Source organism: Rhopalosiphum maidis, chromosome 3 (genome assembly GCF_003676215.2).
Source record: "Rhopalosiphum maidis isolate BTI-1 chromosome 3, ASM367621v3, whole genome shotgun sequence".
Classification (NCBI taxonomy): domain Eukaryota; kingdom Metazoa; phylum Arthropoda; class Insecta; order Hemiptera; family Aphididae; genus Rhopalosiphum; species Rhopalosiphum maidis.
In genome coordinates this window covers 65,592,823-65,607,564 of record NC_040879.1, presented here as the reverse complement: position 1 = coordinate 65,607,564, position 14,742 = coordinate 65,592,823, and the positions used below count along the sequence as shown (strand labels likewise).

Sequence of the window (14,742 nt, the reverse complement as noted above, 5' to 3'; positions counted from 1 at the left end):
AACGCTTATTTAATCGCAAACCCGAGTATTTAGAATATTTAAAATATTATATACATCCGATTTGAGGCTACGAAGCCAGGCAATAAAGGTCAACAATTCCACTGCTCATTCTTCTTAGATTCTCCTTACAAGTGATTATTTTTTTATCGCATTCGATCATCCAAGTACAAGTTTATAATGAAATATGTGGAAACTTTTTCTAAAAAATTGTACTTAATTTGATAAGTCTTATTTAGGGACAGCTGAGTTAAAGTTGTATGCAAGCTTTTTTCCGTGAAGAAAAATCATACTTTGTCGATTCGTAGCATAACAAAATTAATATTATGATAATAATAATAATAATAATAATAATATAATTATAATTTCAGTGAATACGATGAATGATAGGCAAATAATCATATAATATAATTGCATTGGTAAAAACCTGACTACATCGATATCTGAAATTGTCTAGCAATAATCCTACGTGCTTACAATGAATTAATAAATATATATCGTTAAAATATTTAAACTAAATACTCGTGATCAATATTCAATAAACCTATAAAAAAATTAGTGTACGCACTGTATAGACGCTTGCAAGATCGAACAATTTAATATTCATTCAAATAACTATCGTCAAAACAATACGTTACAGTAGCCAATAAATACCTAAATAAATTGTAAACAACACTTAAGAGGGCGCCATACCCGCATGTGTTGTCTCTGTCTCACTAACGGACGTCATAACAAATTTTCGTTCAGCAGAATACATTTTGTGATGTTATGACATACGGTTTTATGGATATTATTATCATTTTAAAGTGAGCTATAAACATTTTAAAGTCGTAATATTTTACATAGCTGTAACTCACTTTAAAATAATAATATCATTAAAAGCACGTGTCATTGTCTAGATAATATTCCTACCTTTAAATTTGATAGTAGGTAAATTTACTCTAATATTAAAGCTAACATCACAAAATGTATTCGGCTGAACGAAAATTCGTTATGATGTACGTTAGTAAGACAGAGACAACACATGCGGGTATGGCGCCCTCTTAAGGCATAGATTAACTCATAATTAATATGTAATACAATTTTAATCGACGACACTCGATAAGAAATTAAAAATATAATTCTTAAATGTACTTTTTGTTACTATTAGCCGAAATCGTTGGTAAAATAACTTGTTGTTGATGTCCTGCGAATATTTAATCGTAGTTTTGATAATTCGTGCTTATAAAAATCAATAATAACAGGTAAGATTTTCAATAAAAAAAATTAATCATAAAACAGTCTCTTCGTTCGAGCGGCCCGTGGTTGACGTACCGCGTTCGTCCTTTATGCTACGCTAAAGTCGTGCACGCCGCCCCATAACGATCACTTACTACGCAGTAGGTACGTAGTGCGCACACGTGAATCACTTCAACAGTATAATAATTGAATGTATATGTCATTAGAAGACGAATGATATCACATTATTATCGTGTGTAACACGGGCAACAGGTGGGCGCGGAACAGACTGAAGGTCAGCTAAAAAAAGAGCAAAATATAAAGTTTCAACGGGTCGGTAAAATACGTGTGACTGTGCGTCTCGGCCGGCAGTCGTTCTCGGGAGAACGCATTAATGTTATTGACGCGCGCGAATTGCCGATTTTGGCAAGTGCGCCCACACGCGTTCCGGACCGCTTCAAAACACAACAACAACAACAACAACTATATTAGATCGATATGGCGTTGTTCGTCGACGACGTCAAGGCCACGTCGTGAGTCACTGTATCCGTCGGCTATTCTCTCACGGCGGTCGGGTGTATAATTTGATATGCGATGATTAACGTGTGCGCCGCCGGTGTTTCGAGGTCACCGGTCGCCGACGACGACGCACACCAATAACATCACTGACGAATGCGCAGTAACCGTCGGCAGCAACGGCCGCGTCCGCAGTCCACCACTCGCTCGCGCAGTTCGATACTTCACGCGACAGGCCCATAGTCGCGGCGCGATTCCCTTGTCCGTCCGTCCGTCGCGCGATATGACCGCCGCGCGCCTTCTGCTCGAGCTGGCCACCAGCCGGTGGACGATCGCCGCGCTGGCGGCGTTCGCGGCCGCCGCGTACCGCTTCGCCACGTCCACGTACGGCTACTGGCGCGACCGGGGCGTACCGCACGTGCGGCCGATCGCGCCGCTGTTCGGCAACATGTTCGGGCTGGCGGTGGCCGCCGAACACCAGAGCCGCATGTACGGCCGGATCTACGACGGGTTCCGCGGCCGCCGGTACGGCGGGCTGTACCAGATGCGCACGCCGCACCTGATGGTGTGCGACCCGGCGCTGGTGAACCGCGTGCTGATCGGCGACTTTGCGCACTTCACCGACCACGGCCTGTACACGGCCGGCCCGGACGAGAACCCGCTGGCCAACGGGCTGTTCAACATGAACGGCGCCCAGTGGAAGATCATGCGGCAGAAGCTGAGCCCCGTGTTCACGGCCGGCAAGCTGCGGCACATGCGCGGCCAGGTGGCCGCCTGCAGCGAGCAGCTGATGCGCAACGTGGCCGCGGACGTGCCGGCCGCCGGCGGTCCGGTGGAAGTGCGCGACGCGCTCGGCAAGTACTCGACCGACGTGATCGGCACGTGCGCGTTCGGACTGCAGCTGAACGCCATCGACGACGAGCAGTCCGCGTTCCGCAGGTACGGCAAGGCCGTGTTCGCGCCGTCGTTCCGCATGATGTTCAAGGAGCTGCTCTGGATGGTCTCGCCGGCGCTGCGGCGCGCGCTCCGCATCGGCGACTTCCCGCGGGACGCCGTCGAGTTCTTCACCGCCGCGTTCACCGACACGATGCGGTACCGGCAGGAACGCGGCCTGGTCAGGGACGACGTCGTCCAGTCGCTGATCCAAGCCAGGACCGACCTGGTCGTCAACAAGACCGAACCGTCGGGTACGGCGCGACGGGTTGTCGACGTTATATTGTTATTACGGGCAGAGCAATTAGTATAGAGGCTTTCGGGCAATGGTGACGCGATAACTGTCCGGCCATTACGTGAAATCGCCCCGTCTAGGTCGGGCGGTGTAAACCAAAGGATTTTTTTTTTTAAATAATTATAAACCCAACTGATCTTATCAATTACTCTATTAGTTATTATATTACCTTAACTGTTTATTTTCGCTAGTATTATTGGAATGACGTTTTGAGTACAATCGCGTCTATCACGACATCGTCGTGTCCTCCTAAATATTAATATTTCCTCGGCGCTTCTTCGCAGCAATCGGCGGTAGGTCAGGCAAATCTTCTACGGCAGTGCGTTTTCTCGCCTTTAGAATAACACTAACACTGTCTACAGTGATCTACAGCAACTAATTTTTCATTGCACGTAGTGAACTGGCCGTGAGGCCATTATATTATATTAACACTACAGTAAACACGACTATCGACTGCCTAAATAACAAATAGTCTTAACAGCTCACACGTTAGGTACGACTCGATGATTACTCAGTGATAACTGTTGGACGATATTTTAATAGGTAAAACCAATTTACCGATAAGTCGATAATGTTATAGGATGAAAATATAATCTTGGGACGACGACAATTGACGAGTTAATATTATAATATTGAGAGCTTTGTAATATTTGTACCACTTGGCTCGTACTTGAAATACGCCGACAAACAATTATTTCATAATAAAATGCAACGAATTCTGTACTCCCGTAGTTATTACTTTATAAATATAAAAATGCGTAAATAATGCCAAAAAATTAATGTACTAAATCAACTTAAAAACTGTATCCTCCTTACTATATCTAATTTTTTTAAGTGCTCGAGACATTAAAAAAAAAGTACCCAAATAGTATGTTTTTTTTATAGCTTATAAGTTACAATACGCGATTTACTACAGGCAAAGTAACTTGGACCGGTTTGAATAGTATTTTTAATGTACCTATTGCCCGAAAACACCGGGCGAAATATACATAGACCATATTTTAGAATATGTAAACATTTCCCGTAACATATATATGCAACATTACGCCCAGGTGTCGCGTAATAAAACAAGTCGAAACGTCTCGGTAAAGATATAGGTAATCCCGGTCACATACGCCCCCGAGAAAATATTAATAATAATTCAAAACTTTAACCACCATTATATTACTTACAATATCCGCACCCTATCTAAGATTATTGTATTATTCGTCATTTTGATGACATGCTTTGCGAGCTAACCATTTTGATTTTCATTTATTTTGTTGTCTCCACCTTGCAAACGTACAACATAACAAGTCTTATTTTAAGTTATACTCGAAAGACAGGGGAAATGTTTGTTTTTGAAAAACTATTATTATTTGAGAATGATGACAGACAAAATATATCATTGCCAAACCAATACATACACGACCATATTCGTTAAATATCTGATTCGGATAAGCTCGTACAACATTGCATATTATAATATACGAGTGTATGACTAATGGAAGAAACCTTTAACTTTAAAACCCGTTTAGTTGTACAATTTATTTAATTTTTATCGTTAAACATCATACATCTTGGTATTAATTTATTTCGTGTATTTAGTGACATTCTTGGAAACCGATATCGTGGCCAATGCATTTGTACTATTCGCCGCTGGGTTTGAAACAGTGTCTACGGCGATGAGTTTTTGTTTGTATGAACTCGCATTGAAAAAACCAATACAGGACAAGGTACGAGAAGAAATGAATGCGATGAAGATTAAACATAATACTGAAGTCGACGATGATTTTCTAAAAGAGTTAAATTACTTGGATATGGTATTAGCTGGTCAGTATCTATATATTTTAATCGATTCTATCATTGACAGAATATAAAAATATATACTCGTAAACTTAAGTCATATTAATTCATCCCAGAAATATAGAATATGCGATATAAAAATCATTTCAAATATAGCAAATACCTGTTATCATTTCTAAAATGATGGAAGGTATATTATTGACGATTTTTATGATTTAAAATATGTGTGAATATTGTTTTTTAGAAACCTTACGAAAGTATCCACCATTAATAACACTATTCAGGGAAGCGACGCGGGATTACCAAGTGCCCGATGACACATTAGTAATTGAAAAAGGTACAAAAATTCTCATTCCTGCGTATGCTATTCATCACGACTACAGATATTATCCAGATCCAGAGACATTCGACCCTGAACGGTTCTCGCCAGAAGAAAAAGCTAAAAGACCGAATGGGACTTATATGCCATTTGGCGATGGACCTCGCTTATGCATAGGTATGTGCTATGTTGCTATTGTAATTGTACTCAAAAATAAACAATAAATGGCATGTACGAATTTTTCACTAAAGTTTTTTTCCGTAATAATTAATATTTATGAAATTAAATAACTATCTTTAACATTTTAGGAAAACGATTCGCTGAAATGGAAATGAAATTAGCATTAACTGAACTTTTGACCAAATATGAAGTGGAACCATGTGAAAAAACAGACATTCCCATGCGTTTCAGTAAAAGATCATTAATTATTATGCCAGAAAATGGCATTTGGTTAAAATTTAAACCAATAAGTACCCCTAAATAAACACACATTTATTGAAATTAAAATATTTAGTACATATAATAGGATTTAAGGCCATTAGCTTTTAGATAAGAACACGTGGTGGATCAAAGAATATACTATACCATAACACACGAAACAAATTGTTTAATTTAAGAATATTCAGACAGTTGAGCAGTGGCTATGTTTTAAAAATCACCTGTTTAATCTATTATATCTATTGTACACAAATTATTAAGTGTTATGAAATTTAAATACAATGAAAATGTGTATAATATTTACGATATTTTTATATTGGTTCTCTATTTTAATTAGTGTAAACATGAAATATATTATATTTTCTTAACTTGAAATATATATTTCATTAAAAAGAAAAAGTGTAATTTTATATTATTTAGTATAGTAATAATTATGGTTTGACAATTTTATGAAATATATCAAATCTGTGAATTGCTAGGAAATAAATCAATTTCGCTATACATAGACAAAACAAAACACCAATAAAGAAATGTTTCGAAAATTGTCGTCCTCGATACTCATTGCATGTTAATATCAATAATTAAAGTTACAATTTATAGACAATGTTATTATTAATTAATAAATAATTATTATCGTAAATAAATGTTGTAATAAAAAAAATCAATTTCTAACACTAGTAATAATATAAATATTTGTATAAAATAATAATTTATACACTATCATCTGGATATACAATTTATTGTTACTTTATAGTTTATACATCCATACCTCCAAAAAAATTAGATGTTCTAGAGAGAAAGAGAATATTATTATTTATCAATATTTTAATTATAAATGTATGGTAATTTTTTTTTTTTTTTGCAAAATCAATAATTGTGACCACTAAACTTATTAATTAAAAAGTATGTCTTTTGGCTAACATTAAAATTGTCTCTTTATAAGTGTTTATTTGCTTTTATGTATCTGTATTTATACATAGAATTATAAATTCAATATAAGTTAAAAAGGTTTTCAGTGCTTTCATTGAACAAAGCATATTTTTTCTATCAACGTTTTAATTTTAAACCCAGCATTTTCTGTGTATAATATAAAAATATAGTCATTTACAGAGGTATCAGGTATCTACCGTATTAACATAATTATAATAAATAGGATCTATCAAAATATTGATTGTTTTTTATTTTTTATTTTTAAATATTGTCTTTCTACATTGTAATATATTACGTATATCAGTTTAGTACTTATTTGTACTTAATTGTATTTTCTAGTGTAGTTCAGTTGAATTGGATAGTGAGACAATTAATATATAATAAATAGATACTGAACAGTATACATCTATGTATATATAATTATATTTATAATTAAAGCGTATTAGTCCTTACTTCCTTACGGATCTATTTAATACACTAAATAGTTTTTGATTACAAAAAACTAAAACATAACACGAAAAAAAAACTGGACGCTATATTATTCATTAAATCCAACCTAAGCTTAGTTAATTATCCAATGTTATAACTTATAAATTATAAAACCATATTATCTATACTTAAGATAAAACTATACTCGTACATCTCTCTACGACCGTACTAATATCTACTCTTAAAATCATTTAATAATAACAATATTAATAATAGACAAATAGACTCGAATTTTCTTGGCTAGAGTATTGTATTTTAAAACAATAATTATCATTAAATTCATAATTTTCTTGCCATAAGGGTCTGTAAAAAAATATCAAACACGTAAAAATAGTTGTATTTAAAAAATTGTCTTAATTTAATTATTTAAGAAGTTAAAATCAAAAAAAGATAGTTGATTGGTTACCGCTCTACTGTACATTAGTTGAAGATAAGGACATCATTATGAGTAGGTTAAATTTGAATTTAACAATCTATCATTGTATACAAACGAAAAAACCAGTCATACTCTAAGCAGAGAGCGTCTGTTAGCCTATATATCATGATGTTTTATATATACATAGCAATTTACATCGTTTTTTAATTTTTAATTTTAAAGTAAGTTGATATTACTTTTCTTGGAGAATATGGTATTTTATTATTTATACAACTCGAAATTCAATTTAACTTTTCTGTTTAATACATAAAAATTAATTTCATAATATAAATGTACATTGTCTTAAAATAAATCAAAAATGTCGTTGCACATACCAAAATTCAATATACTTACGTAAAAGTTCTAAGTTTCCACGAATAACGTTTTTAAATTATAATAAAATAATAATTTTATAATTATCATTATTCATAGTTTAAATAAGTAATTTCGTCAAAATTCTAACTTCAAATGCATATAAAAAAATTGTGCCAATATATTATTAATATTTTTATACAAATATAAAATAATAGAAAAAAGCTAACAAATAATGATGAAAAAAGTTCATACCTATAAATAGCTCAAAAGAGGATGATAAAGTTTTGAAAATGTTATCATATAATGAAAATGATAATATAAACATTTGATGAAAATCTCTAGTATTTTCTGTTTTTTGTTCTAAATATCAAAAATTGTTTGATGAAAAATTTACGAGTAAATATATCGAATATCCTGAAAATTTTAACTTGAAATTACTTATAAAAAATCAATTTGGATTTTCGGTAGAATTTTGTTTTTGTAAATAGTTCAAAAATGTATTAAGAATTTTGTATTTAAAAATCAAATCTTAGGTATGAAAAAAAATATAATTTCATGAATTTCTAACTAAAAAAGAATTTGTATAGTTTTGGTATTTTGAAGAATTTTATTTATCAAAATGTTAAATTTAAACACTTAAAAAAAAACATTGTGTTTATAAATTTTTGTTTTTTTTTTTAAATTGAAAAACAAACGATTTATGAGAAGCTGTGTATAAAATATACAAGCATTTTCACTCGATAAAAATTTTTTAATCGATATTTATTGAAAAAAAAATAGAAGATTACTCATACCCATAATAAGTAACACAATAGTGTCGAAACATTTTGTAAATTTTTTTGTAAATAAAAATTATAGTATAAACATTTAGTGAACATTTCAAGTATTTACGATAATTTGTTTTCTAGTTAGTTAGGTATATCAAAAAACCGAAATTGGATTTTCTTAAAAGTTTCCGTTTTTCCTTAATTTTGTTAAAATATGTACCTTAATTTACAAAGTTGGGCAATGTACCTATTATATCGAATTTTCTACCAGAAATCACTCTCATTTTTTAAAATTAAAGTGTTTTCACTACCACAAAAGATGACTACAGACAGAAAAAAAAACACAGACATACAAGTATCATTGTATCATCTAAAATATGGAATATCGATCTCAAGTAGACAGATTTTAATATTTTTTTTGAAATCAATCAAAATCATTACTTTGCCAATAGAACACGTCTAAATTTCTCTATACGTTGTCACTAAACAAAGACCGGAAATTGCTTCCGATTTCCCTTTAATTTATATTATAATATTATTATATAGTGTTAACGATGTATATATGTACGCAATCGACGTGTTATTCCTACGGCGGCGCCGTCATACAGACGCGACGTTTTGAACAAAATACAAATCTATGGCCCGTTATCATTATTGAAAATAATTATTGCACTGCACGCGGCGGCGGCAATCGAAAGCTGTTACAATTAACGTCAGGATTAACCGACTGCAGATATATACGTACAAATATATTACCACTACTATACACCTATATAATGTATTATATTGTATGTATACACGTGTAGGCTACCGTAGTAGGTAGGTACTCCACAATATATATATATATATATATATATCGTATCAATTATTTATTATGTTATTTCGTGTATACGCGCGAATAACAAGGGTACTATAATTTTACATGTGCTTATGACGCCACTCTATTCAACTAAACGTTGCGGAATTAAAATAACAACCGCATATCCCACGCGAACCCCGCGTATATACAGTGCACGTATATATATATATATATTATTGTTATGTATATACGAAAATGATAGAACCAAAAAAAGCCGTTGTTATAATTTAGGTCGATTTTTTAAAATAATAGTTTAGAAAAATTACATTTGTAATAACACGCAGTTTATACGCACGCACAACGTATGCATGGTATATAATAATATGTAGTTGCGACGTGTGTGTGTATATCAAACGCTGCTCGTGAACAGTAAGTTTTAAAGTTTATAATTTTCGTTGATAATAAATATATATATATGTGTGTACCTATTAATTTTTAAAAAAAGGTCATTAAATACAAACGGAGTATATAGATGAATTATTCATAAAATCGTGAGCACCAGAAATATGCCTATATTAATAATTAAACACCCCGTGTTATAAAATAATAATATTGTAGTATGAATAAAAGTCGTACGGTTTAGTTTATTAAACCGAGTATGTATATATAAAACCAAAACGGATTAAGAGACCGCGCGTAGTATGATGTTAATTTCGGTTAAAACAAATAATAATAATACATTACAACGTTGTTTATTGCGGGCCTAGCGAGTGTGAGTATTAAGTCGCTCGTTAGGTACCGCTGTAAAGGAAATATAGTGTGCGAGTGTGTACGACAATGTACACTTAGGTGACGTCCTTCGACGTTGCGTAATGTTCTTTTGAGCTTGCAGCAGCCATCGTGTTTATCGTTTTATACGAGCACTGCAGATTTAATCCTTTCCATTTAATTTCCGAGTCGACAGCCTTTGACAAACAAGGCGCACCGCTACCATTAGCCAAATCACACATACACACGTTACGCGATCGGCGATGTGGATTTAATTCGAATCCAAAAGTTTTAAAAGGGGTGATAAAACAGAATTTCGCAAACGACGCGGAATGCAATGTCATCACATATGAGAGGTGGTTAACTTTTTGGCACCGCGAAGTTAAGTGTACTTCGCAAATACCTGCACCGGAACGTCGTAAAACTAAAGAATATCAATCTGTCGAACGGGATTTCGGTATTATAGAACGCGACGAATAAGAAAGTATAAGGCATTAAGTTTAGACAGATTAGGCACTAGATTCTATATTAAAAATAATAAAATACCTGTGACCTGTCAATGAATGTCCATAGAAATATATATGTTCTTGAGTGTTTTCTTTCCGTAGAATAGAAGATTATATTGACTAAAAGGGCGGATTTGATGGATAAAAATGCACTACGCACTTTTTAAAAGCTCATTTTTTATTTCTCTCGTATGTACTTGACGTTTATCTTTAATTTGTAATGTTTTCCATTTGATCCAGACTTATGGACCGTATATATGTTAAGGTACTATATATAGTATGTAATGTGTATTTTTGAGGCCGGTACCTATGGCCTGTCCGAAAGACCTATATTCGAAAGCCTTTGTCCGAAAAGTCGCGTATTAAAATCTATATAGCTGGCATAGTCGATTTAATTAATGACAAATGAAATATGTACCTAACAAAATACCGATACAAATTTAATATGCCTTCATTGTGTTTCTACGGATTACGGAGACTTTATTTCTTAGTGATGCGTAATGTTAGGCCATAATAAATAATTTTCAAAACATTTAAAAACAAGTAAGTATATAATTAGAAAATTTGACGGTTGTAAATATATTTCTATTGGAATTGTGAGAAAAAATAAATTGAAACAAAAATGCAGACAATCATTGAATAAGAACAACACGATTTAGTTATAAACTTAATTTTTCTCGAAGACCAAAATATTCCCCCCCCCACACACACACACACACAGTTGATACAATAATCCAATGGATATCGGATAGCATAATATATTCGCAGTCGATATCATATAATTGAATAGCTCGACATCACTAACTTTGTATTCAATTCGTGACAATACCTATGGATATATATTATAAACCGCAGTTTTTATATGTCAACTGCCATCGCTATGAATATTATAACGATCGTTTCGTTTACAACGCATTTGGTTGTTTAGTTTTACCTATAACGTATTTCGCCGTTTCGCGAAACGATATCGCCGATCATAACATAACCGGATGCGGCGAAGTAACAATTCGGGAAAAGACATTACAACAATAACGGTCGTCAACAATATTTATGTGGTCGCCCAAGTTTTTATATACTATTTTTTTTTTTTTTTTTAAGTCTGCGGCGACGACCAAATTTTTAAGGTTTGCATTCCATCTACTCCCGTTGTACCTTATATATTTACATATTATTATTATATATGTGCGTTCGCTTGATTTTCACTATGGCAAATAGATACACAACACACACACACACATGTGCTCGGGTGCTTATATACGTATATGTATACAGATAATATAGCGTACCCAAAGATGTTGATGTAGTTTATGTTAGTGTCATTTTTTTTGCGCAGCGCATAAAAGAAAAGTACGGTTTCCGTGAAAGCTCTATTTGGCTCGCTCCTTCTCCCTCCTACACACACACACACAATATATACAATATATACACATATGTTCCGGCCTTTCAATGTTCCGCCATATTATACGCGTATGTACACACACGTTCACAGCGTGGTTTCGCGCATATTTATATGCGTATATAGACACAACAAGCATAATTCTTGACTTTGGGTGATAACTTTTCATTGTGAATAATATTACCATAAAGATGTCCCGGAATAATACAATTCGCCGAACCGAAATAAAAACAAATTTTCCCGCGACACCGCATAAACACAAATAAAAGTGCGAGTAAAGACGCGGCGGCGGTGACAACTGCTGTGGGGTCATAACGCGCAGATGTGCCGACGCCACACACTATACACGCGAGCGCATACGCACGTACGCGACTAACGCGCACACGTATTACGGTAGCCATATACATTGTATTATATTATATATGTATAATAAAGCCGTTGCATTGCAGTTGCACAAATTACGAAGAACACAAAAGTTCGTGTTCGAATTTCCGTTCTATAGTATTTATCGTATTATCGCTTATATTAAAGTATATACACCTACCTGCCTACCTACCGTCTACCGCCAACAAACTGTTTAGGGCGATACCCGTTTGCGTACATTTACCCGTTTTTGCGACTCGTTTGCGTACAAATGCGCAGCTCAATATTGCGCACACGAATTTTTAATACCCGCGAGTAAATGACACCATACGTAGAACTCGCGCGTTTGCGAACATGAACTATACCAAAACTCAAAAAACATTTTCCTTCACACTTTTACTGGTTTAGGACTGTGTGTTTAGTATCGTCAACATCACGCGTTCAACTATACTAGAGATGGGCAACTGAAAGTCATTAGAGGGCCATTTTTTAAACAAATTAAAATTTAGCATAAAATATGCATTTTAATTTAGCATAGACGTAGTATAGAGTAGGTATAGACGATTGACTTTGAAATTGTATGATGTGATTTGAAAATGTATCACGGGCCAGATGAAAAAGGTTTGCGGGCCGTCTGCAGTTGCCCACCCCTGATACTTTACCATCGCAGGCATAATAGTAATAGGCATAGTGGTATATAATAACTCAAAACGTAGCCGAATTATCACCGGCTAAAACTGTAACTTGATTATACTCAATTCAATTAGTACGTGTATCTTATCGGTGAATGATAAATCGTATCTACTATCTTGCATTCGGTACTAAGTTACAATATAAGTCTAAATTGAATACGCAAACGAGTCGTAATTTTACAGATAAAAATGTGTATTAGCGGGTTTTCAAATTTTTCGTTGTACGCAAACGAGTTGTCGGTTCACAGGTAAAAAACTGTGTACTGTGCGCAAACGAGTATCACCGACTATTATTAATGACACCGTGGTTTAAGTGATATATGTATGATACCTATAACTGAATGGTCTAACGTTCGTGTTTTGTCGACGAGGGAACTCAATCGTATGATAATAATGTATTTAAGATAGCCAAGCTCTACGTAATAATAATAATTATTATTAAATATAATATACATATAGGTTTATTATAGATTATAATTTAACAGTGATGTAGTAGTTTTTCTAATGTGTATACAGAAAAAAAAATGATTATACATACAATAACATTAGACCCAATAAAAATAATATAAACAACAATAATCACACGATTTTGATAAATTTCGTCAACATTTTAACATCGAAATGCTTACATGAAAAAATCATGACTTTCGGTATTTGTAATTGCTGTAAGTACAACTTATAAAATATTTTTTATAGAGCAATATTTTAAAAGTTTTAGAAAAAAATTTGAAATAAAAATTCGGAACATTTTTAAATGTCTGGAAAATACTTAAATAAATGTTTGCCAACCCTAGGTCTACTCGAAACCTACTACATAGTACATAGCATAGAAATTACAGACTTTTATCTTTTATTAGTTTTAATTCACATAAAACGATTAAAGTCTAATTTTCTACCAGTTACCATCTTCAATATTGAAGATTTTTTTGACCGTTAAAATTGTTCTTAAGCTGAAAACCAATAAATTAATAAATTTTACACAAGCTATTGTAAAACTAATACATTCAATCGGATGCTAATTTAAAATTATTTCAATATTCTAATCACTTTAAAAAGTGTTATATAAAAAATAATTGAAATGTATTTGAATTAACTATATTATAATTAAAAACATCCATAATTTAAGATCACAAAGTGCAGTGAATCAGATTAATATATGTTGATTATTTTGAAGTCAGAAATTATATTAACAGAGTACCTACTAACGATCGTTGCATGACAATTATGCATTTGTATGTGTTTTCTAGTTAAAGTTAGTAAGTACTCGATATATTTATTGCATATTAGGTACTAAATTTGGAATTAAATATCATAGTTTTAATTTTAAAGCTATATTTTTAATGTTTGTCAATATTCCGGCACTACGGTAAATATTTCTTGTAAATACAAGTTTACAAATTTGCAATTATTTAATTAAACTATGAATTTTCCGTTTAAACATTACTAGAGGCTAATTTTCATCTTAATAGTCTGTAGGTTATTTAGATTACAATAATGCAATGCAACATAAAGTTTATCAAATAATTTATTACACCCACTCGTATTTTTGGTTAATATGAAAGCGTATATTGTGTAAATAGATGGGTTAGTATACAATGATATAGTCCTTTAAAATACACTAGTTTAAACTCTGAATGATAATATTGTACAATATCACTATAATTAAAATGGTCATAGAGTAATTATCATTATTTGGTCTATACAAGAAGGCTGGTACACTAAAATTGCAATAATCTAACCTAGATTTTCACTAAAACACGTAGCGTCGTGAATATAAACTTGTAGCTAGTTCATTGTTATA

General features: G+C 33.2%; 1 protein-coding gene across 1 annotated transcript; it reads left to right on the top strand.

Moving 5' to 3' along the window:
- Nucleotides 1-1,393: 1,393 nt before the first annotated feature.
- Nucleotides 1,394-5,787, top strand: LOC113559205 (probable cytochrome P450 6a14). Its single transcript, XM_026964832.2, has 4 exons — nt 1,394-2,918; nt 4,547-4,771; nt 4,989-5,240; nt 5,372-5,787. The coding sequence occupies exons 1-4, from the start codon at nt 2,015-2,017 to the stop codon at nt 5,545-5,547; spliced, it is 1,557 nt and encodes a 518-aa protein (XP_026820633.1). The 5' UTR covers nt 1,394-2,014; the 3' UTR covers nt 5,548-5,787.
- The last annotated feature ends 8,955 nt before the right edge of the window (nt 5,788-14,742 follow it).